Below are 25,250 nucleotides of genomic sequence, written 5' to 3' on the forward strand. Positions count from 1 at the left end.
TTGTATGTTATATTCATGTTTTTATAAGCATTTTAATTTCTTAATCTTCCCACAGAGCTTGTTTAAAGCACGTTTTTAATTTTGTATTCTTTACTCTTACATTTTGTGCTTTTGCATAGTATCGTGCACGACAGTCAGCACTGTGCCATGCCAGTATCAGATATGAAAAGATGCTGGTGCTGACTGTCGTGCACGATTATCCATTATCGATAACCCAGTCTCTGATTGACCCACATGCTCAATTCTTCAGCCATTGGGGAAGCCCCCGGAAACGTCTACGGGTGGCATGTCCCACACACCCACTGTTCTTTCTGTGCAAAGAAGATCCTTTTGTGACTGAATTGTCTTAACTTCCAAGTGATGCAGACAACCTTTTTTTTTTTTTTGATTCTCTGCAACCAATTTGCAGCCCACACTCTAGCAGCCAGTTTTCAACTTGCAGTTTTAATGAACTCATTTAGAATTGGCAGTTAGCTTGAGAAGCAGTATTTTGCAGTCTCGAGGCCTGCATCGTAGTACGCCGAGTACCAGATAGATAGACAGGTGGAAACGGGTGGATTAAACCGAGGGGGCTGCAGTGGCAGGGAATGCTGGGATGCAGTAGAGTGGTGTTGTTACGGTGGGTTCTTCACTTTATGCCCCTGTCTGCCTCGCTGTTGTGTGTCTGCTTAAGAAGGATGGGTACTGATGGTGGGTTTTCCAGTCTTCCTGTGCCTGCAGTCCCTCCTGCAGGAGAAAGATATCAGTTTCTGAAAACTGATTAAGTTATTTTCTGTTGCTGATCCATAAGCAGATTCTGCCCGCTGTTCAGATGTGTTAATGGATGATGGCTACAGGCATTAATGACTGGCTCTGTGATGGTCTTGCCTGTTCGAGGATGTTAAAGTAAGTGTGTCTGTGTCCTGCCATGTGTTTTCCAAAATTTATACTAGGAGCTTGAGTGTAGGCCTCTGTTGTCCCAGGTAGGTGATAACCCTTGTGCAGTGCATACAAGCAACATTTCTGTATGGATCCCAGGCCTCTGATTTTGTTGTATGGAACATTCTTCTATTTACAGTGATCTGAAATCCTTGCTTCTTTATATCTGTCACCACATCAGCTCTCTGCAGAGTATATCCTCACAATAATACAGATACAGAAACCGTAATGGACAAACGGATCCTTGGTGATGGATATTGGATTTTGTTTTGGTTCCCCCTCCTCCCCCCTCCCTATGCACATTGACCTCTCTTATGTCTGTGTGACCTGCGACACGCCGCAGTGGAAATGGCCGTTTCATAGTCTGTGCCTCTCGGGCCTGCAGAGACTGAATCCAGGCTGGCAGCTTCAAGCCGGAAGCACCAGCTCTTCTGTAGTAAAATGAAATTACCCTGTCCACAAACTGAAAACCTCTTGACTTTCAGCTGAGTTCATTGACCTCATTGACCACATTATTCGGTTTGTAGGAAGGCAGATAGCCAGATGGTAATGCTTGTGTTCCTCGCTCTTGAAATCACAGCCTTTAAATGGGGGAACAATCACTAAAGAGTTTTACCAGTTGACTGCGTCCGTGGACTAATAATAATTAACAGGCCCATGTTTAGCCTCCGAAGACTTGCTTTGTCTTGAGGAAGGATGCTCAGTCATCATTCAGGTTTTGCTTGCTGTATTGAAAACAAACACCAAGAATGTGCAGGTGGCATCATAAGGGCTTGTATTTTGTTGAATATTATGACACAAAGCAGCCCACATATTGCCTGGGTAATGTGCAAGTCAAGAAATTATTGATAGTGTTTTATCTGACTCCTTGTCCAGGGCACATTCAGCAAGGATCTGGAAAATGTGACAAAGCACACAGACAAGGCTACATATAGCAGGGGATGTTATACAGCATAAAAAAAAATAACTTTCACGGTGAAGCAAAATGCAGCGCAAGAGGCAGCAAATGTGGGAAGAAGATGGAGGCAGAGCGTAAACTTGAATAACGAGCATCGAGCGCCTCAGATTAAACAAAGGTGCTCGTCAGCTTATTTTCTGCTTAGCTGCATGACTTTACCAATACCTGCCACACCTCAACATAAGTTTTCTTCATTAATAAGCCTTTTGGTACTTAAATAAAAAAAAAACTCATTCTCTTCTGCTTTAGGTTGTTTAACGTGTTCACTGACCTTCCAGCAGCAGTCCCTTCAAGTGACATGAGGAAGTATTAGTGTTGTTTTTAAAAAAAAAAAATTAAATGCACATAGTTCAGGGAACAGCGCAGGGTTCATTTGCTTGCCCTTTCCACTCCTTGATATTCAGTGAGCAGAATGGATCTCGCATGAAGTGTGCTGCTTCAAAAAGACCAAACCAAAGAGTCAGTGACTGGGAATCAAGCTTAGGTGGAAAGATATAAGCATGGAGAAAGACGTGAAATAAAAGGGAACTGACTTTAACTTCCCCTTAAATTTGATGTACCTAAACTCTTAAAAGTATATCATTGTTATTATATTAGTGGTACATTTTAAAATCACAGTTTGAGCTTTTCTTGATGACTCTGTATATCACATTGGACCAAATCAGAGAGCATTGAAATGGAATAGACTCCAGTGGGTCTTTCCTAATATTGAAATACTGAAAACACAGTATTTTCTGTTTGGGGGAAGACAGCCATCAAAAGCAGGGTGTGGTGAATGTGGAGTGCCCACTCCTTTTCCACACCTCGTTTCCTTCCATTGTTCCCAGCGCCTCACTGCGACTGTTTGCTTGCGCACAGTGGAAGTGAAAGCTGTGTAATGCTGTCATGTGATGTTTTGTGATATCTTTTTTTTTAATGTTTAAAAGGTATTGGCTTGTTATTAGCCTCAGTTAATCATTTTTAAGAGTTTGATTTGGATGTTTTTGCTTGCTGCTTTCACAAAAAAGGACTTTGTAGCAACGCATCTCAGTGTTGAAGTTCTGTATTTGGTGACATATTTGCTCACCAGCAGAAGGTTATGTGGAAGTCACTTAAATTCACCAACCGTTAACTTTCAGTACGTCAGTAGATTTCTATGTCTCTGTTTTAAGTTTTATTATAACTTTACTAATTGGCGTTGCTTACAGTTTGTACCTGCTCATAGAAAGGCTTTTAATAACACTTTTACCAAAGTGTTTCACAGTGATTGAAGGGGAATAGCATTGACATTTAATGGCCCTGCTCAGAGTCCTGATCTCAAACCCATAGAACACCAGACTTTAGCGCTTCACTTCCGACTTTAACTTGACTTCAGTGGCAAGGGATGAAAGCCTTGCCTGAATGAATTTACTTTAAACCCTTGAGTCCTGAATTGTGAAACCTGCATTGTACTGTAGATAAATATTTTATTATTCATTCCTGTTTTGGAGAATTCACCTAAATTAGTATTTGTGGGGGGAGGTGGGGCACAGTCACACTGAATGGTATTTATTTCTGCATTTTTTTGACAAAGCACCCATGAATTTAAAATGGGGAGGATACAGATATCACCATGCAGGGACACAAAGCATTTTAAAGGATGCGTCTTAACATTTCACAACTTAATTCCTTTTGCTTTTCATGGAAATGTGTGTAATGTATGTAAATCCCAGCAATCTTTTTCAAGTATTAAGCTACTTAATAGCATGCTGATATGCACACCAGTGCTGCCTGGCACTTTGGAGGAGCGCGCTTGTTTCCTCGCAGATGCCACCTCCGTCCCACTGGTGCCAGGGCTCTGCGCTGGCTGTGTGCTGGGAGCGGGGGTTCCACGGTGTGCGCGTGTGTGTGTTTTTAAGCAGGATAAATCTTGGCTGATGCGTAGCCCTCACATTTCAAAAGGATCCCGGAAAGAAGGGGCTGCAGGTAAAGTGTATTGTGCAATCGGAAGCATAATGGGTGCACACGATTTGCCAAGCGCAGTAATTAACAACCCATCCGTCCCAGTGCATGGCCGTGGAGTTCCAGATACGCTCACACAAACGTGCACATGCATACTTGCAAGCAAACCTTAACCTTGAAATTAACCTTTCCTTGCTGACCAGACACCACTGGTGTCTCTCTAACAAGCACTCTGCTAGCTGCTCTGCACTGTACTGTAGTGTTGATTCACCATATTTCTGGTAATTCTTGTTCTCTCCCGTGACTTCAACCTCAGATTTTGTTATCAAAGCATCCAGAGGAAATTTGTCAGTCACCCACAGTGTAGAAAAGAAGAGCATCAACATGGTTTCATATTACAGTTGGCCTTTTGGCTAATCAAGGGTTTATACTGCGGTGTCCATATTGTTACCTTGGAGGAACTCAATCTCCGCTTTGACGTAAGGTTCAAAAACGTTACTTTTGCATTACTATTTATGTGAATTCTGTTTCCCATAACGAATATAGACTGCACGAAACATGTCCCATGGTAGTCCTTCTTCTTCCCATTCACTTCTTCTCCAGGAGAGTCATCATAGCATCCATCACGCCACCACCCCACCCCTCATCTGAATGTTAAACCTGTTTGGATTTAAAAATGGAAGTCGGTGTCTTGAACTCTCCTAGGTGCCACTGCTGCACATGTGCTGTACGAGAACACGGCACCGGTTCTGCTGCTTCACACAGATGTAGCGCTGCAAGTAGGTCATGACTCAGCCCTGGAGGACCCTTTAAGATGAGATTTTGGTTCTAATGCCCATTAAATGGCACCTCAGCTTAACTCCGGCTCACAGCGTTCACGGTGCAAGAATTTAGTAGGTCAAAGCCTGGAGTGGGAATGGATGGGATTGCAAGAGACATATGCCAAAGCATTTGTTTCCACCATAAAAGTGTGCATAAGGAGATTAAAGTTTTTTTTCTTTCTTGTTCTTCAGGTGGGGGGGAGGGGTGTTTTCCCATGGAAGTGCTTTATACTGTGTAGTAGAGTATATTCCCTCCATGTGGTTTGCAAGAGGTTGATTAAGAGCTGTGTGTGAGGAGCGTGGCAGTGGTTGTGTGAGTATACAGTTGGCGGCACTTTCCTTTTCTTTTTGTCCTCTTCAGGCTGGGGGAACATGCTCCCTGCCAGGTCTTCCTTCAGCCAGCACTGCAGGGAGCCTGACCCCAGCCCCCAGGAGCACTGTGCATCTGTCCGCTGGCAGGAAAAGCCTCCACTGCTCTTTCTCAGTTAACCCCCCTTGCTGTGAGGAAGAGAAAGGAGATTGGTGAGGGCTGTGGGAGTGGAACAAACTGTAATGTCTTTTGGTAGGAAGTCGGTCCTTCCAAGGAACCACTTGATTACAGCCTGTCAGTGAGTGGCTGCCAGCTGGACAAACGGATGGACCCTGGAACCGCCTCTCTCCTTTGTGATCTTTGCATGCCCTGCCAGTTTCCAGCTCAGTGGTCTCCAGCCCTGGCCTCATTCCAGTAGCTTTTAAGGCCACTCTTCAACCATCAGCTGCAGAAGACTTGGAGACCTTCCATTCATGATCAGTTCAACAAATGTTTTTCTAAACACTGTAATGTGGAGGTGGTTTTGGAAAAAACCCTTTTAACCTTTCAGTTCCATACTAATTGCTTTTGAAACAAAGAGTTTGAGCCAGCTCCATATTGGGCCCATTTGTCCTTTAGTTTTCTGTGCTACAAGTACTGAGTGTGCAGTTTCCTGTTTCTGAGATCACAGCAGGATACCAGAGCACATCTGGACATTAGAGGGGTTTCCTACCTGTTCCCCTGTTGTTTGAGGAGGTTTTTTTTCCACTGCATGCTGAATGTCAGTTCACTTGACTTGCAGAACAATACGATTGTCTTAATCACAAGCTTGTGTAGATTTGATGTGTGAGGCGCTCTGTGGTAGCTTAGCAAACAATGCTAGGCCAATACAAATGGATCTGGTGGATTGCTTGGTGAATATGTCTCACTGTTGTTGGAATCTGTTTGACTGCATTGACAAAGACAATTTGCAGGATTCCACTACAGTTTTTGTGCTATTTCTGCTTTCTAAGCTGTTACCAAGGAGCTTTCTTCTGCAGCCCAGCTTTCAGGAGGTGGTAGAACTGAGGTGGGAAACAGGATTTTCCCGATGACTAGGCCACCTTAATAACTGCATCCAGCTGGCCTGGCCCCAGTCTCTCCTTTGACCTTCTCAGCTGCCCAAACATAACCCAGAGGTGACTGACCCCTCCTCCAGCCTGGGTCCTGCACCCCAGCCCTCAGCAGTTTGGAAAAGAGGCTCCTGGGTTTACCCAGCCACTACAGGGGCTCCTGCTGCCACAGTGACAGTTCTAGTTTCAAGTTTTAAAAATAGAATTTGCCCCTCTGCAGGTTGTTGTGCATCTGTAAAGCAAGGCACCGTTTTAATTTATTTGTGCATGGAAACGGAACAGGGAATTTTTTGAGAGCTGGAGGGTAAAAATAAATTAAACTTTTTATTTTTGACCGATGGGCGGTTTGAAAATAAATAGTGAAATTGAACACATAAACAAAAATTGAGACTGCAGTGCTACTTTTCACGTGGTATGTTAGGGATAATCTGAACACATGTAACAGTAACAGAGTTATTGTTCGCTCAAGGCTTTCCGTGTCCTCCGCTGGGAAAGTAAAATACTGTTTATTTGGTTAAAGTATTTTACATTTCTTAAAATAAAACAATTCCAATTTTAATACTTATGATTAAAATCATTTAAAATATCAGTTCTTAAAATCACTTAAAATTTTTTAAAATCTTGTGATTTTTAACAAAACTAAAACAATTAACTTTAAAATAAACGTGCTCAAATCAAATAAACAAAACGTGATAAAAGCAAAAACTGCACACCAACAAAAAAGTCAAATACATTGAAAATAACTGAAAATGCATTAGACAAAATAAAGAAACAATTAAAAAGGAAAAATAAAAAACAAACAAAAAAAGTCTAATGCATTTTAAATTAAACCCAAAACGGTCAATGTATTTGACAACAAAATATAACAAAACTATACCTAAAAAGCCCTAAACAATGTGATTTAAAAACAACTAAATCTTTAAAAACAATTAAGATTCGTTATTTAAAATCTTCTTTTAAAAACAATCATTCATAAAATCTTTAAAAGATCTTTAAAAGATCTTGGACTCGGGCTCCAGCAGGGGGAACTAACCGTCCCCGGAGGTGGGTCCCATCATGGGATCCTGAGCTCCCCCAGATCTTGTATGCGCCAGTTCTTAAAGGCTTCCTCCTTGCCCCTCTGATGGACCTCCAGATTGACGTAGTCTTTCACAAACACCATGCCCCTCCGCGCGATGACGATCGGGTCCAGCTCCTGCTTATTGAACAAACAGATGTTCCGTCCCTCCCACAGTGCCTGCTTCACTGCGCAGACGACACGCCACCAGCACCTCAAGGTAGGTGTAGAGATTCCCTTGGCTGGACCGTATAGGATCTGCTGGGCGGTCGCCCGCGCAGGAACGGCGAACCTGTGGAGGAACGGAGAAAACAGGAGCCAGACCCTGTGGGCGGAGGGGCACTCACTAAAGATGTGAGCCTCCGTCTCCTTCCCCAAGCAACCCTTATAGGGGCAGGTGTCATAAGGAGCTATGCCCCTTCTGTGCATAAACACTCGGGTGGGGAGACACCGACTCACAGCCATCCAGGAGACATCTTTCTGCGTGTTCGTGAGGCAAACGTGCGTAGCGTTAGCCCAGATAAACCGGCAGGTTTCGGGAGGGAAAGGTCAGTGGTTAACGACAGGAGGTTTTACATCGAACAGGGAAAGATCGAAAGGGGGGGCTGTGCTTCTGGCTAATGTGTGCAGCCAGTCAGGGTGTTATACCCCAGAGCCTACCCTTACCCAGTTGTCCTATTTAATGCTAACCAAGGTGATGTACTTTGAACCAAGGAAGAGTGCACCCTTTCGTATGCAGCTTGGTTTTATTTGTATAACATGGCTATATCCATTAGCCTATATACTATTTGTTCTGGAGATTTTCTCTGTGCATGATTTCTCAGTTAGTCATGTAAGCTTTGTCATTTTGCTTCCTTTAATTCTTAAAACTTAATACCTACGCCTACGGATGACAGTAATCTGACTGACTGACCTGTGACAGTAATTGGTTGTTAGAGTAGGGATGGGCAATATCCTAGAGGCATCATTGTCTGAACTTTACAGGGAATCCTCAAACAGTAGAGTCTGGATTTAATTTAAATACATTTGTTTATTCGGATTTAAAATTGACGATCCTCTATTTCGTACAGCATACAACCCACTCAGACTTTTATCCAAGTAGGTCACATTAAACTTTCAAAATGGTTTTGTTTTAAACAACATTGAAAGAACACTGTGCTGTGCCCAGTAAAGCCCAGTATACAGAATATAAAATGGCACAGAAAAAAAAAGGCTTAAAAATAGCAATCCTCAAGTGTTATGAGTTCTGATGTCCTCTGTACCACCCACTCAGTTGCCGTGGTATGTACCAGTACATGTTCAAATATCAGGGTATATATTTTATATATTGTCTGCAACACTCAAAATCACCAATTTACTTTTTCTTCAAAGCGCTTTGCCCACCATTAGCTGATGGAGGAGTTTCTTTAATCGATTGTGCCTTTTTATCAACCAGCCGTGTTCCAGACTTGCAGTGTTATCCAGCTGCTTTTAAAGAGAAGATTTTCTACAGCTTCAGTATGGTGCACTGCAGTGTATTAATCACTCATTCACGACACCGTAGCCATCACAGTGCACAATCATTTTTATCTACTTTCTGCACAGCATACATGTAGAGAATGATTGACAGGGAAGAAGAGAGAGAGCGAGAGAGAGATCATTTAAAAACCAAATAGTCTTAATTCCCCAAAACAGGGAAATTCACTGCATTTTCCCTGGCAGCCCTTTTTTGTTTTGTGGATGTGTGTGTTACTGCTAATAGACTGTTATCGTCTTTCTTCCAATGTGCGCACAGTAGGTTTGGTACGGCACGGTACAATAAGGCACAGCACTGTGCAGACTGCTGCAGTGAGGTCTCCTAATCTTCAGTGCTTGGCCTCTGCATTGACCTCCCCAGATCAGATTTGAGCATTTTGAGTTCTGATTTAGATTCCTGGTCTGTTGTAGAGGGGTCCAGGGATGGGCCTGTAAGAGAGAAAGCAGCATCGCCCCTCTGTGAATCTCCATGCCATGCGCAGGTGGCTTCCTGTAGGATCCAGGTGACTGTGCTGAAGAAAGCAGGAAAGATTGCTGTTCATGCATCACTGGTTTTAAGAGGCGAGGGGGTAATGGATATTTTACATGGGCAATAATCGCAGTACAGCCCCACCGGTGTCTCTGTACATGCCTGCAGCCCCGGCATCTTTTCCAAAGAACTGTGACAGATTTGATCCAGTCATAAATTTGCTCCAGCCATTATTGAGCTTTAATTGCAGAACTTCCAGTGCCTACCAAGCAGATTACTTACAGTTCACATCTATTGCTCCTCACCTTGGGGGGGATTTATTTATTTATGTATTTTCTTTACACATTTTTATGGAGGGATTTAACCAGACTCTTTATCTTGACCTGCTTAAGTAGACCTGTGTACATTTTAACGAGCTGCTGAGGGCAGAAAGCAACAGCTAAAGTGGTTGTGGAAGCAGTTTTATTAGGATTACGTGTGCCCATCGAAGTGAAAACAGGAAGTGCATTTTTACACACAGTTTTAGCTGTCTGGAACAATATGCACAGTCATTTGTTGGACACGGACCCTCTGGTATTGTTCAAATGGGCCAGATTGTCTCTTCCGTGACCTTTCTAATTTATTCATTCATTTGTTTTCCATCTCTGTTCAAGCAGAGCAGAGCAGCCTGGCTGAGATTGTGGAAACCCATCTCTGCCTTGTGGATTTGCCTTGTGGAACATCCATCAATGCAGTCGACCCCGGCCACTGTCTGAATCGCAGTTCAGACGCACCCTTCTTTACCTTACCAGCCGGCCTTCATCTGGGTTAAAGTGAAGAAGCCGGAATGAAGTACAGGACTTTGGCCCCCATGGGTTTTATATTTAAACCGAGACGGAATACTTATTGACACTTTATTTCCTCTGACATGCTCGCCGTTTACCTTAATAAATCTCAGATCTGAAAATGCGATGTTGGCTTGAGAATGTTCTACAATTGGAGGCTATTGACATCGCTCTTTTAATTATTTTGCCAGAATGTTGAGGAACGATCTGATTTTTCTAAAATATTCATTTTCAGTGTGTGTTTTTTTTATCTCGATGCTAATGATTTCTCTTCCCACACACTCTTTTAATAAAATTTGATCTGTTGCTGTGGTCGTGAGCGCTGGGCTCGGCTTCCTCGTGTTAGATATTGGATATTAATAGAATTCTCTGGGCGACTCTTTTCCAGTCGTGCTTTTTGCTCGTTTTGGCATTTTAACAATTGAGTGAGCCGCATCAATGAATGAATAAATAAAGCACGTAGAAAGTGGAATCCCTGAGTTTTCTGTGGATTGAGTTATGAGATTGCCTTTACTGCCGCAGTCCTGGCTGCGGCCTTCTTAGACAGCCCTGTTCAATGTATTTATTTTTGTACTCTTCATTAAACTGAGGAAGGATTTTAAATCAAGAAATATAATAATTACTGTAATTGTACACCTGTTGCACCGATCTCACAGGCAATGTAATACAGGTGACATTTTCTGTGATTTGGTGTACTTTGTACAGGTGCAGTATTATGTGAAATTCTCATTTCAGAGAGATCCTCTTTGAGTTTTAAAAAAATGATGATATTGACGAACACATTTTATTTGGAGTATGCTTAGTAGGGTCTAAAGTCACTATAAATGTTGATTTCAAAGAGACTATTTACTTATTTTTATACATTTTTGTGCTTTTTGTATGCCAAGTGAATGAAATTTCACATTACTGCATTTTTTCCCACGTTTCTTTTTAATTCCTATGATGATAAGTAGCTCTAAGCTAGCTATAGTAATGGACAAAATAGAATTCTTTACTTTATTAATATATTTTATTTTATTTTATTTTATTACTGAAATATACCTCAAGAATGTGATTGTAACATTTGGGATAATTCCTGTTTAATTACTTAACACATTTTGTTGAGTTCCTAAAACAGCTGAACTCATGGTGTTGGTCTATATTATGGAAAGCTTAATTGAAGGTGCAGTAAAGATAATGAAATTAATTCATATTATGGTAATGATAAGCAGGTTGTAATAATGAGAGTAACTGAGTAGCCTATGTAAAGAGAAATAGTATTTGATTTCATGTTAATCAAATAGCAGTTTAAAATATTTAGATATGGTGCAGCATCAATATGAAAGCATAAAACATTAGAAATGTTCTTGAATTTAAGTTAATCAGTGCTGGCTCCAGGCATTGGCTATACAGGCGGTCACCTAGGCTGACATCCTTTCAGGGTGTTGAGATTTAAAAATAATACTTGACTTTAGGCCTAATATTGACTACTTTTGAACTAATATAAACATGATAATTGATGTAGCTGAAGACCCTCCTCAGTACCATCCAAAATCTTGACTAGTCGGCCTGAAATGAATAGTACTATTATAATAACAAAAAAAGAAACCGAAAAGACCATTGTGTAGGAAAGTGAAAAAAATGTATTCTGTGTTTCATATAAAAGGAAACATAATATCCACAAGTCATGAAATGACTTTTAAAACCTAGATAATTATATAAATATCAAGTATTGGTGGTGGATACATTTTCATTTAGGGCGACTCATGAGCAGAACATTTTTTGAGCATTTCTTAGACAATCGAACTGTGTCTTTTTTTTAATAGATTTTTGCCTTCAACTGTTCTATTAGGTGCGTCAAAATCAGACATTTGCAGTTAATCGAATTAATAATGTCTAAGAGGATTATTAACAGTGCCTTATTTAGTGGGGAGGGGCCTCGAGGCCATGGAAATTTTGAAAGAAATGTGATACTTTCAATCATGCCCAAGACTATCTCTGAGTTCCAAGGCTAAACCATCTTCATTAACGTCTTTACCTCAATTTGACTGATATCCATCTTCAATAGTGAAACTGAAACTGGAGTAGAATCTATGATTTTTTTTTTGGCAAACGTTCCTCTGTAAAGCATCAGATTGAGACCCTGAGATTCACGAGTCAGGAATTTCAAATTGAAGGTAAGAAAATGAACTTGTAGTGCACCTTCAGTGTTGATTTTCTTTGTTGTATACGAGAACTTTTTTTTTTTATTGCCATTTTGTTGTTGGGAACAAAAAAAAAAACTGAAAGGGGGAGAGCGATCATTCAGTGTGCTAGAACTACTCAAAACATATTTGCGCTCCACAATGAAAGACAAAAGACTTAATGGGCCTGTGTACCTGTACATAAATAAGTACTAATTTATGCAGATGTTCGATGAATTTAGGCATCCTAAAAGGAGACTTGAATTCACTTAGAAACTCCTACATTAGCAACGGAAAAAGCTTATTTACAATGAAAATGCATATTTCTAGGAGGGGCAAAAATAAAAAATTATGCATCCTGACCCATTTAAAAAAAAAAAGACATGGTTTATCATTTCAAGGAATACTAAACCTTTTCCTATCACTGCAACACTATGCTGTAAACAGCCTACTAAAGCATAACTTTAAAACATTTAGTGGGGACTCGAGCCCCCTGAGCCCCCCCCTGGATACACCCTTAAGTAAATGTAATTGTTCATCTGTAATATTATCTCACTACCTGTCAACCTGGGCAACAACGTAATACATTAATATGAATAATATTATCCATTTAATATTACAGATAAAACGACAAGTTCAAGTTAAAATACTGAGAAATATGCTTTTTATCATTACTGTAAACTGAGGTTCTCATTACCGAAATCATAAAATAGCTGTAATAAGAGAATACATTGCGGTGATGAGGAGGCCTAGTGAAAAATGCTAACAATAGGGGCAGCCTTTTTAACTCAGCAAAAATGTATACATATTGTAGAGAATTTAAAATACTGTCATATTGATAAAAAATGTATAATAAAAATAATGATACCAATTTATCATCAATAGTGGTAATGAGAATATATAGTGTCGGGAACAGGGGGTTTAGATACAAGTACAACATTCTTATTGAATAAAAGTGAGGACACTAGCATACTTTGTGTCCATCTTTGATCTTCTCTTCTTGTTGATGCATCATGGGAGAATAAAACTTCAATGACAATATTGTTAAGATTTTGAGAGGGTAATGAACAAATATTGCGGTAATGAGAAATGGTTTGATAGACACCATGTTTTTTCATTGTTATCCATATGATGATGTCTAGATTTTTTTATTTATTTTTTTAATAGACTTGGACATTTGACACAACATACACTTTTTTTTATTTTTTTTTAAGTTATTTTACTTGTAATACATTAGATGACCATCTTTTTGAATTGGGAACACATTGCAGTAATTAGAAATTAACTGGAAAATAGATAAACAATCTTAAATAACCCATTTAAAATTTTTAATATCTTTGTGTGCAATACAGAATACATGTATATCTATTGGATTAAGGTTTTACAATTTAATTTCATAATGTTTTTTATATTCAAATCATCATGCCCATGGTTCAAGGTTAATTTAATGAGAATCACCCATTTGTTGTTTTTGTTGGCTCAGGAGGCTAACGATAGTTAGTGCTTGGGGGTTTTGCATTGAGTTGCATTTTAAATTTTCAGGCAACTGTAAAACATTACATAGTGTAGTCTTAATGTAACTGAGAGCAGCCGAGCAAAAGGAAGTGGAACTGACACGGGAAGTTATACAGTGACACAGTAAGTTGTCCAGGGAAACAGGATACAACAGCTCCAGAGGATGGAATCTAACACAAAACACTTCAGTTAATAGGAATGTGGTTGAACTTGGATGTAACCAAAAAGGTTCTTGTTATCTGATATTCAGTTGTGAGCAAAGTGTAGTGCGGTGCTACTGATAACATTGCATAGGTTGCAAAGCAGAGAGCTGGTATGGTAGGGGAGAGATGTATAGGTGCAGTATGAATGTCACATTTTAAGGCAGTGGAAAGTGGTCACAGACAACGTAGGTCTACTTTTGAGGTTTAGCAGCCTCCACCTTGTTGAATGCTACGCATGGAAGCGAATTTCACAAAAAGGAAAATGAAATGGATGCTCCTCATCAAGTCATTGATGATAGGGTGCTGTGGTCTGCACATCCTGGCTTTTCAAACCGTATTTCAGTCATATAAAATGCAGGGCCAGATTCACTGAAAGCAGTATTTGTATGTATGAGTGTCTGTAGCCTCTCTGAATGAAGGTTCCCAAGATTCCGCCACAAACCTCTCATCCACTTAGGAGGTCGTTGTCTTGATCGTTAAGGGTCTTTGGGATTCTATGCATCTCATAAGAAGTGAAATTAAACTCATAAGGGCTTAGGTAGTTTGAAGCAAGATTCTTTATTTTTCAGATGAAAGGATTTTCCCTTCATTAATGTGTGGAGCCCGCCTTATGGTCCAGTTGTGGGGGTTCATTGGTGTCAAGGCTGTCGGTATCTGCTCACAGGGCAGCACTTCTGTCACATTTCAGCCTGTGGAGCTGTACCTGCCTGTGTGTCTGCTCTCACTGTCAAGGTCGTTGATGTGGGGAAGGGAATGCTGCCTATTTATCAATATATAAGCCTTAATCTGATGTTGTCCTGCAAGGAAATAACCTGTATAAATTCTAACTATGATATCACATGGCCACATTACAGTAGATACATATGGTTGATTATGTATTGGGTAGAAACTGGCTTGCTGTAAGCTACAAGAAAGAAAATCTTCCTCAATGGAGGCGCGTGCGATCAGGTGAGCATGTGTGTGCAAGTGTGAGTGTGCGTATGTGAGCTATTGTAAGATAGTGTGTGTGTGTGTGTGTGTTGATGAATCCTTCCAGAACTTGAAGTGCATAAATTATATATAAATCCCCTCCATGTTACTGTTTAGTCATCGGCTTGATGAGGGGAATTGGTAACACGCATCTCTATTTGTGGAAGTGAAAACCTGATTATGTTCCAGCTTGTTAAAGGAATGCAGACCCTCTGTGGGTGGAGAAGTGTCTCTCTCTCTCTCTTTGCTATATTGGGCTGCTTTCCATGCTTCCAGTAGACTAAATAGTTGCAGTGGGCCCATCTTCCACCACCAACTCAGTTTATATAATGTTGAAATGCAGGGCATGACCTGAGAAAGGGTGCTTGGGAATGAAGGAGGGAGGGAGCTACACTGTGGTGCAGAGGGAGGGGGTATAGATGGGGGAAAAAACATCAAGCACATTTGTCGTACCTTGGGAAAGCACCCTGTAGGATGCTGCATGTCAGACTTGGGGCCCTGCTCTCCGTTTAACTCAACTCTGTCCATTTCATTGCTTACACTGGCATAATCCATGTTAGTTAAACACTCACTTACGATTATAAAGCTGATGCACAGATGCAGCACATGTGAGTGACAGAAATGAGTTCAGTGACAGGCAACAGCTGCCAGCCACAAATTGTAAACACAGCCCCTTATGGCAGATCAATATTTTCTTAATTATTATTTATTTCTTGGCAGACGCCCTTATCCAGGGTGACTTACAAAATATAAGCACAAAAATACAGTGCAGTTAACCCTCTAATCTCAGCCCAGAAACTCTCTAAAAACCTTGTGCTTTGATGCGGATGTAGGTAATACACCCAGAGAGAGCGCACTAACTCTGGCAGGTAGATTTAAATGCTCTGCTGCTGCTTCAGAAGTAAAGGCTGTTCAGTCAACCTAGGCCCCTTGCCATTCCTCTGGGTGATGCATAACTGCATGTTCTGTTGATGCTTGCAAACATTTGCTTTCGCTGCCCTTTAACAACTTTGCCGCGGAGACTTTGGATGCTGCCGTGTTTCCGCCTGGTCCTTCCTCACCGACTAGATCAAGACTTGAATGCATTTGGGCATTTTGGGTGCTATGTACGTGGCAGACGGATGGGTTGAGTGCTATTCTTGAAGAGTACGTTTTTGGATTTCTATTGACGGGACAGTGGGATTAAAAAACACATCTAAAAACAACAGGGAAAGGCTTATCCTTTAGCTCTGACTCTGCATCAGGCCTCAGTGTGCAGTTTTTACGCCCATAAAAGGTTTCCCTCTATAGTTACATCCCTTCCGTTTTCTCTCCTGTACAAAGTAGTATTGCGTGATATTGTTGCTATGTGACATACCTTCTGCTGCCTAAAGCACGGCACTGAATAGAGAGGGTGCAATAATAAGCTCTTCGTTGAAGAAGTGTGCTTTAATATGCAGGTGGGAGAAATATGAGCCAGTCAGCTCCTTGTTTAATGGACTGTGAGCCAGCTAAATAATGTCTTAGGCTTTGCCAGCTTCTAACAAGAACCCGTGATATGGATAAAGGCGACGGCGATACTGATCTGCTACAGGATTCCTGAGGCACAGTGACACTGGTAATGCATGGGAGTCCTGCTTAGACCACACAGTCCTGGCTCGGCCCTTCACTGCACCTCTTCTAGCCCCAGCAGTGGGCTATGTGCCCCAAGGTCTCTTGGGACCGTTTTATTAAAAAGAGAAATCCACTTTCCAGCATCCTCCTCCTTCAATCCCTCATCAAGAGCAAACCCTGCAATAGAATTTGAAAACAGTCTGAGTTTCATATGCAGTAGACAGAGATGTGTCCGTGATCAAAGTCTTACAAAGGCTGTGAGTAAATTTCAAAGGTGGTCTGTATTTTAAAAATTTAAATTAAAAATAAAAAGATGAGATCAACACTGCCTTGAAGATTGCACCAGCAGGGACAGGAGAAGCTGGGCAGATTCCTATTTTAGCATACAATACTCTTTCACTGACCTGTCGTCCATGCATTATTAAATATTGCAATCAATATTGTAATCAACTTTTAATACCTTTCTTTTTCTTTATTTTTGGCATCTGCCCGTGTTGTGAGGTTGAGAAGCAAGCCTGCACAATCCAGTTGTGCGTCTGCTTATCAGGCACATGGAACGAAATGCAGTCTGACACCTCCAGTCAGAATTCGCCAGGTTGGGTTTTGCAGTGCTATCCAATCAGCCGGCAAATTGGTGGCGCAAGAGGTTTTTATGGCTGTGCTTGGGAAGAGAGAGGAGAGCAATTCCAACTCATCACATGACGAACTATGAGGTTCAAAGTCCAGAAATAGAGCTCACTGAGAAACACTAATTAAAATCCCTTTTCGTTCCCCTTTCTCAGATTACTCCCCAGACTCCCCCTTTTTTTTTTTGTATACATGTTTATTTACACCTGGTTTCAAACTTAATTAGCTTATATAAAGACCGCCACCACAGTGAGAGGGTCAATCAAAACTGGTGTGTTGGTTTGCATTTGCTTTTGAACTGAAACATCCAACCTTTATTTGAAATCCAAAGTTACTGTATTAATCACAGTCAATCATTCATGCGTTTGAGTAGAACAAGGATCCTTCTCGGATGATATTCCTTGTACAGTTAGCTTTACTTCTAACGTGCAGCTTAATTTTACCACCAGTCATTGACAACAGAGGCAGAGTCTTCTAGCAATCTAGAATCTAGAACATTTCCTTGCCTTTGTAATAACGGAAGTTTATATCCTAGTAATTGTTCGTCACTCGTTTACAGAGGTTGAGCTTGGCTGCAATGGTTCTGTGGTTTGACTTCAGTCTTCATTATGAGCTGATCTCATTTTACACCACGTTACTCTGTTGGCTGCAGTAACACATGGGAACAATCGCGATTAATGGTTGCTTAAGAAATGCAATGAGTGTAACTCAGTGGGGAAGCATTGAAGATAAATCGGGCTTTCCGGGGCTGAGGCCTGTTCTGCCATCATGATGAAGATCGTGATTTGCGGTTTGTGCTCTTGCGTACATTTTGTACAGTGAGCTCTTGTCCTGGCCAGCTCCGTGTGTCTCGTTTTGAGGAGAACCTGCAGGGATGGGGGGGCTTTGGGGGTAAGGACAAAAAACGCAAAAACACTCAGAGATCTCAGCTTCTGAATCTTTTATTTAACGTCATCAATTTTTCAGAGAAACGTTGCTTCTTGCTAGCTCCCCTTATGCAGCAGTAATGTTTCTTGGTATTATTTATGGCAACTGAGGGGGGGGAAAAGGAAAGAAAAATATCGTGCATTGCCCGTGCTTTGGCTCTGTCTTAAGGTTACTTGGGCTTGACTCCTCGTGCCCATTTTGTACTATTTTGGATGGCAGGTTTGTGAAAAGCAAACACTTAAATGCTGTGCTTGTGTCTGTGAATGTGGCGTTTTCTTGTGGCATTGTGCTTGGATCCTGCAGGGTTTGTAAACCGTTTGATGTTAACCATCTGTGTCCTCTACAGTACTGTATGCCAGGGGCTGAGCCAGTGTTTAAAAGCAAAACCACAAGAAAGCAAGCAGCAATCTTATGCTTCCTTAAACAACGTTTTAATTTCAGTTTAATCCCAGAAGTTAAATGTGCTTAACTTTTTTCTGCTGCCTTCAAAGAACCAGGTCACAGGCTTATTTAAGTTCTCCGTGTCCAATTGGAGTTAGAACCCTTGGCACATGCTTTTACACTCTCCGTTCATGCCCCTGTCTGTTGCTTGATGGTGCTCCTGCTGGTTCCCCCATCTGTTGCTTGTCGGTACCCTCTGTTGGTTTCTCCCTATCTATTTCCATTCCAGTCTAGGTGACTGTGGAGCCGGACAGGCGAGTAGACAGATGAGCAAGGTTCATTCTGCAGGTGCTCCAGCCCAGTCTGATGGGGCACACCGCTGAACCTCCACACAAGCGTGAATGCACAGCCCTCTAAGAACTTGCCAGTGTAGAACTGCACAGGAACGGCAATAAATGTCACAGCACATTTAACTCTGATTGCTCTCAAAGGAGGGATTGGTGGTGTATGAAATTACCTACATAACGTTGTTCTGAAGATAGGAGGCGGGGGAAAGGACATTATACGTGCAACTTACTCTTTTAAAGCAAACTTCACAGTGTGAGAAGTAGAGATGGAGGGGTGGGGCTAACAAAGGTCATGGATTTTTATTGGCTGAATCAGCAAGATGTCAGTGTCCAGTGCTTACTGGTCTCAGCTTAGCCTCTGTGAAAGTGGGCATGTGTTTTGAGGGCTCTTTTGATTTTAGCAGCAATGCATGGTGGGATACTAAAGGGCTCAGGAGAAGTAGTTTTTATTTTATTTTGTATTTTTTTTTTTTTTAATCCTTCTTGTGTGAACTGAATGTAGGTCAGACTGCATGCTCAGTTTATAGGGTGGTAAGTTGCACAAAGGTAAAGTAGAACAGCACACCACATAAAAATATATATAAAATGGCAGAGGGGAAGCATTTTTTTGCCGCTAGTAAATTTGAAGCAGAAACCTGGAATAGCTCTTATTCCTTCTCGGTTCCTCATATCCGCGGGAGCTGAGGGGAACTCTACTGTAGAGATCTTGCTGTTTTTAATGTGATCTCTAATGGTATTTAATAATAAAAGATCTGTTGAAATGGAACTTAAGGAGTCCTTTCAAGCACTATGGTAAAATATATGCACTGTCACCACCTGGTGCTGTATTTGGAGGGGGAATGGCTTTCTGATTTTAACAGCCTCTAAAAAGCATTAACCTAGTCTGTGATCACAGCTGCTCGGGCAGTGGAGGATTGTGTGTTGGAGGAGTGTTCTGTCAGCACTGTGTTGATGCCTGACTTCACTGAAACTTTAGCAAGAGGAAAGAAACGGTGACCCCTGTTGTTGATTCATGAGTACTGCATTTCTGAGGTGGATATATACATGAGCAGGATGGTGAGAAACTGTCTATTGTTAAATATTCCTCCGTTAACCCTCACTTCCAAACAGAGACAGAGATGACGATGAATTCTGGGCCGGGTCAGTACAGGATGTTTTTTTTGTTGTGCGTCTCTTACAGACACTGTACACAGCCATCCCAGCCTCTTCTATTGAAAGAGCTGCAGATTTAATTTAGTAAAGGCATCTATATTCATGGTCTCCTTTCATTGTCTTTTAGGAAGAAGGTTGGAGACTTGACTGCAGGGCGTTTCCACTGCCCCTTTGCCCTTTTTAAAACTTTATTTTGTATAGATTCCTCACTTTGCACATTGTAGCGTGGGAAGGATCAATTTATCGCTTTTATTATTCTTTTAAAGAAATGCGCTTGGCTGCACTTCAGATCTGAGAAATCCAAACAAGTGAAAGAAAAACAAACCAATACACACACACACACACACACACACACGCACACACAATACAAATCAGAGGATCCTTTGAATTTCCTTCCTTCCTTTGTGTCTGAGAGATATGTGTGCTGCGGTGGATGTGTGGTGGAAGGACAGATTAAAAAATAAAAATCCTTGCAGACCTGCTTGCCTTTAGTTCAGGGCCTTTCTTTAATACTATCCACCCTCTTCACCTACTATTCTTGTGTCAAGAGCACTTGGACATTTAGCTGCCATCCAGATAATTTAGCAATCAAAGCTGTTTCAGTAATCCCTCTTCTTGTTCCCCCCCCGCCAAACCCCCCTCTTCAGCCTAACTAGAACTTTAGTCTGGAGATGTGTAAATGAGGAACACAACCAGGGTGGCACTGACTCTGTCTCTGTTGTGCGCTGGCAGCTTATCAGCGAGTATGTAGAGCTTTCCAGTTTAATTAATCAGCTCTTCAGACTCAGAGTTTTTATTTTTGATATGTATTCCTTAGAGCTTTTGACCTGGATTGGAAATCTCTAAAATCAGGGGGAGCCAGCGCAGTTGTATTTTTACCATTAAATTTGAAGATATACTGGTTTCAGTTTATTGCAAATAAATAATTTAAAAAAAAACAATCAATTATTCTATCAGTGCCATCTGTTATAAACCACAGGGTGAGTGCCACAAGAGGAATTTGTTTATCTGCTTGTTTATTTGTAATGCCGCAAATATGGCAGAATTAACAAACCATAGATCCACTCCAGCGCTCAACCACTCCATTGTATTTAGACGAGATTCAACACACCAGCCCACAACTAGCCCGTGGCTGTCACCAATTGTGTTTTCCTTCAATGTCAGTGTAATGTTAATCTGTCTTTCTCACCCCCCACCCCCCTCAGGTCAGAGAGTGGCAGGAGAGGTGTCCCTCTCCCTGGCTGTGTCCGTGTCAGGACTGTTGGTGCTGGTTGTGCTCTTGGTGAACTGTGCATCCTGCTGCAAGGAACAGGAGATCAACTTCAAGGTAGGAAGAGACCAAAAAAACATATAACAGAGCTACTGTCTGTCTACTTTTGTCTTCCTATCTCTGTTTTTCTGCATGTTTGAGTGTGTGTGCCCTGAAAGTGACAATTATACAAAAACTTCAGCAGCCTCTTAAGGAGAAGGTGCTGATGTGTGTTCAGAATAATCAAGGCGACACGCGGGGTTACAGCAAGAATGACGAGAGAGGAGAAAAAACGCATCAGCCTTAGACACGGAAGACATTGGATTGGATCCTGAGAGAGCTATGCATAGGGTGGATTTAGAGGGATTATAGAAGTCTGTGGGAGAATCCTGGGAAGGCCTTTATCACTCAGTGGATCGACAGAGACTGTAGACAACTGATGATGATTATAATGTCTGTTTGTTTGTGTGTGTGTGTACTGATTGGTATAATGCTCACAGTTGCACTTACAATTATCACTACCTTGTATAGTTAAATAGTTAATGTACTAGAACATCTTAACCAACTTTCTATCTGAGTGAGTTTTCAGTCACTGTAGAAGCAGCACAGACGAATCAGCATCATCTGACCTACGATATTAATCATTCTTTATAAATTTGCCTTGCTTAAGATAAAAGGTGCCAATACTCACCTCGGCAATCCTGCATTGTATGTTCTATTTTAGTGCCCGCAAATGCATTATCAGTTGTGGAATGTGATGTGCGTTTTGGTGTTTCCCGGATCGCTTTATTAGAAAAAGCTGGTGGCCCTCTGGTTTTGGCTGCAGCAGCTGAATTACAGGGATGCCCAGTTGGGAGATCTTGAGCCGGGCTGGAATTTGGCCATGGTTGCTGGTCCGTGCTCCGTCGCACATTCCACAGGCTGCCGGAGACGTGATCTATCTATCCACCCACCCCCCTCTTTAACAAGCAAGCACCTTGCTGCAGATTTATTAGCTCGCAGCCTCGCAGGGGCACCCCCGGTAATATATCCACGGATGGACACCTCCCATGTTGTCACACTCCACTCAGCTCCCAATGCAGATTCTCGCACACCTTCAAACTGGTCACCTCCCTTCTCTATTCTTCCCTCATCATCCTCTGGTGGGTCCTGATTTAATTAAATTCCCCCCTTTGCTGTTCTCTCTCTCTTTCACCTGTCACGTCTGTTATCTTCAAAACATCAGCATTGCATAGGTGTGTGTGAGATGCGTGTGTTCCATTAGCTGGGAACTCCCTGCAGATTGTGCTCTGACACTGAGATTCAAAATCCTGTGGCCCTGGCTCTTCTCTGAGGGTCCAATCGATCGCTGTGTTTCAGGTGGACACCAGCATCAATGGGGTTCTACTTTAGAAGATCCTAGATATGTTGAAATTGGTTTTCTGGTGATCAAAATTTCCCAATTCCAGACCTTTGTTTTTCTTCTAATTTTTCTAAACCAACCCTGTCTCCAGTCTAATGTGAGAGGTAGCTTGCTTTGCTTCCTGTGGGGGTGTTATGGCTAAGTTTGCTGTAGAGGATGGGGGTCAGATTTTGAGGATGATCTTCTGTCATGGCAGGAGTTTGAGGATAACTTTGAGGATGAGATCGATTTCACTCCCCCAGCTGAAGACACTCCTTCCATGCAGTCCCCTGCAGAAGTCTACACCCTCGCCGTCCCCACCCTGGCTCTGCCCGGTCCCCCACACCTGCAGCCACCCAGGATCACAGGTGAGCAATGACCTTTGAACCTGTACCTGCAAATAACCCAACACTTCTCTACACTATTATCTGAGAAAGGGGGTACAGGTCTCCGCTGAATACACCCCTCAGTCTGCAGCCAATGGCTGTCTGCCTACCCTTGACCTTAATGGCCGCTGCAATTATTTTTGATTGATGACTGGCAGGAATTGATCTCTGTGGTCTTTATCCGTTTTTCCCCCAAAAATGTAATTTATTCATGAGCCAAACACAATTAACATGCAGGCCCTGGGCAGGAACTGAACTGAACTGAACTGAACTGAAGTCTTCTTTAAGGAGAATTTGTTTGATGGGGCTGAATGTGCGCCAGAACTTGTTTTAATGTGTCGTACTCACCTCGCCGATATGATGCAGCAGTCAGAATTACAATCTTCTCATTGTCTGCAAAGACTGTGCACTCTTTGTCCATGATTGCACACAGGTCTTCATGTAATCAGCAGCCAGCCAGCCAGCCAGCTGTGCACAGGCTAGGGGGGACAGGCAGCTGCGGCAAGATGACAAATCATTTAATGCTTGTTACAGGCATTTAGCAGAGAAAAGCACAACATACTGCGAGACTGTTAATCTGTGCTGAATTCTGTAAATTCCACTGGGGACAGGGCATTACAGTTTACAACTACCCCTACTACGAAGCACACATCATTCAAATGTTACCGTCGTCTTGTCAGTTTTATTGTTCATCTTTCATCAAAGTAAATTAAGCTGAAATGCATGTGAAATCTCCTGGTTCAGAGACTTGTATTCCTCCATGCACACCTCCCACTCTCTCGGTGCACAGTCCTGCCTCTCAAACACTGACTCAGTGTAGCAAGAACATGGTTCCCAGTGCTGTTCCCTGAGAAACGAGGGGACTTCTCTTCTACATTACTAGACATTACTAGTAATGGCCCTTTTCCACTGGCACATCTGACCCGACCCTGAAAGAAGCCAGAACCTAGCCAAGCTGGCCTGGTGTGGGTCAGGTGTTTACTCACTGCACAACCCGAGCTGAGGTAAATTACATCACAAGCTTACCTATTTCAAAAGCTGCAACATACAAATATTTAAATTAGTCCCTGTTACCGTGGTTTAATTTGTAATTAAATTAATTAATAAACATATCTATCGATAGAGGCGAGAGAATGAGTTAAAAACAAAACCAGAAAGTTCCTGGATGTTGAAGGTTAAAAGACCTAATTTATAGTTGAGCTATTGCTCAAAACAACCTGTAATACATTATTTTAATTAAACTCTGTGTAGATCAATCCTAAGATTTATTACCAGTATATATATATAAAATATGGTATTTGTAATGTATTTTATTAATGTATTAAGTATTTGCAATGGATTTAAACCTAGTAATAGGGTAGACTGATGCTATGTGATGAGTTCACTTAACTCCTCCCCCTGGCTCGGCTCGATGGCCTGGTTCAGGGTCTGCTCAACAAAATTGGGTAACGTGCCTGACCACACCAGCCTGATTCCGTGTCAGGTTGGAAATCCCACTGGAGAAATTCTTAATCTTTTTTTATTTTATTTTTTTGTAAATGTGGGGGTCCTCGAGCTTTTGAACCCTGGGCCCAGTGGTGTTGACTGCGGCAGTGTGTGCGTGCGTGTCTGTGCCTGGCCCTTGTCACCCTGCAGCACTACACAGGGCTGGGTGTGAGGTGGCTGGCAGGCGGCCATGTAAACAGAGAGCGGCGGGTTATATTTGGTTTGGCCAGATGTGTGTTTCTTCCTTTTACAGCGTCTCCTCGTGTCCGTGCACTTCCTTACTGGGATGTGAAATCTTTCAGCAGGGCCCTCGCTCCCCGACGTGACCCCTGGCACACTCGTGTTGTAAACATCCTGTTTTGCTCGGCTGTCACTTTTGGGGTTTCCTGCCCCGTAAATAGGACATGTCGTCGGATATTGCTAGGCAACGGTATCCCAGGAAGCCCCAATCGGGGGGCTGGAGCCGCCCTGTCGTGGGGGGTGCCTTTGTTCACTGCACCCCTTAAACTGGGAAGCCCCCCTCTCCCACACACACAATGCAGCAGAAGCAACAGCCATGAAGTTCAGATTGACCTAGGAAATGGACCCCACCAGTATATGTACACAATGCGGAAGTGGTTAAATGCAGATTTCAATCACAGCGTTCATCGGTGGGTTGTTTAGATTTTCAAAGCCATTGTGTGCGTCTCTGTGGCACAGTGTCTCCTTAAGTGCTCTGAAAGTCACACTCTCTAGAAATTTAAAATATATCATTCATGGTTCAGTCATCCTTTTCATGTTCAGACACTGTTTTTGGATAATTGATAAGTATAAAAAAGCTCTCTCTCACCCAGACAGCAAACCTGTTCACAGTACGGGCAGGATAACCTCCCTCGCTGCCCCCTAACCCCAGACCTTTTGAATTTGATATAAAGCCCTCTCCTCTTTCATTATCCATATTGAAGTGATGTGATCCATCTTTTCCTTGCAAGTTTAAAGCATCCTGACTAG

General features: G+C 42.0%; 1 protein-coding gene across 2 annotated transcripts in view; it reads left to right on the forward strand.

The window, feature by feature from the left end:
- Nucleotides 1-25,250, forward strand: part of lmtk2 (lemur tyrosine kinase 2) — a 58,145-nt gene that overhangs the window by 5,103 nt on the left and 27,792 nt on the right. The window contains exons 2-3 of one of the 2 annotated variants that reach the window (XM_066689859.1): nt 20,965-21,086; nt 22,607-22,757. In XM_066689859.1, the coding sequence (XP_066545956.1) occupies nt 20,965-21,086; nt 22,607-22,757 (273 nt within the window). The remainder of the gene's footprint in view (nt 1-20,964; nt 21,087-22,606; nt 22,758-25,250) is intronic. The other variant, XM_066689860.1, reaches the window with a different exon arrangement.

This window comes from Amia ocellicauda, chromosome 17 (genome assembly GCF_036373705.1).
Source record: "Amia ocellicauda isolate fAmiCal2 chromosome 17, fAmiCal2.hap1, whole genome shotgun sequence".
NCBI lineage: Eukaryota > Metazoa > Chordata > Actinopteri > Amiiformes > Amiidae > Amia > Amia ocellicauda.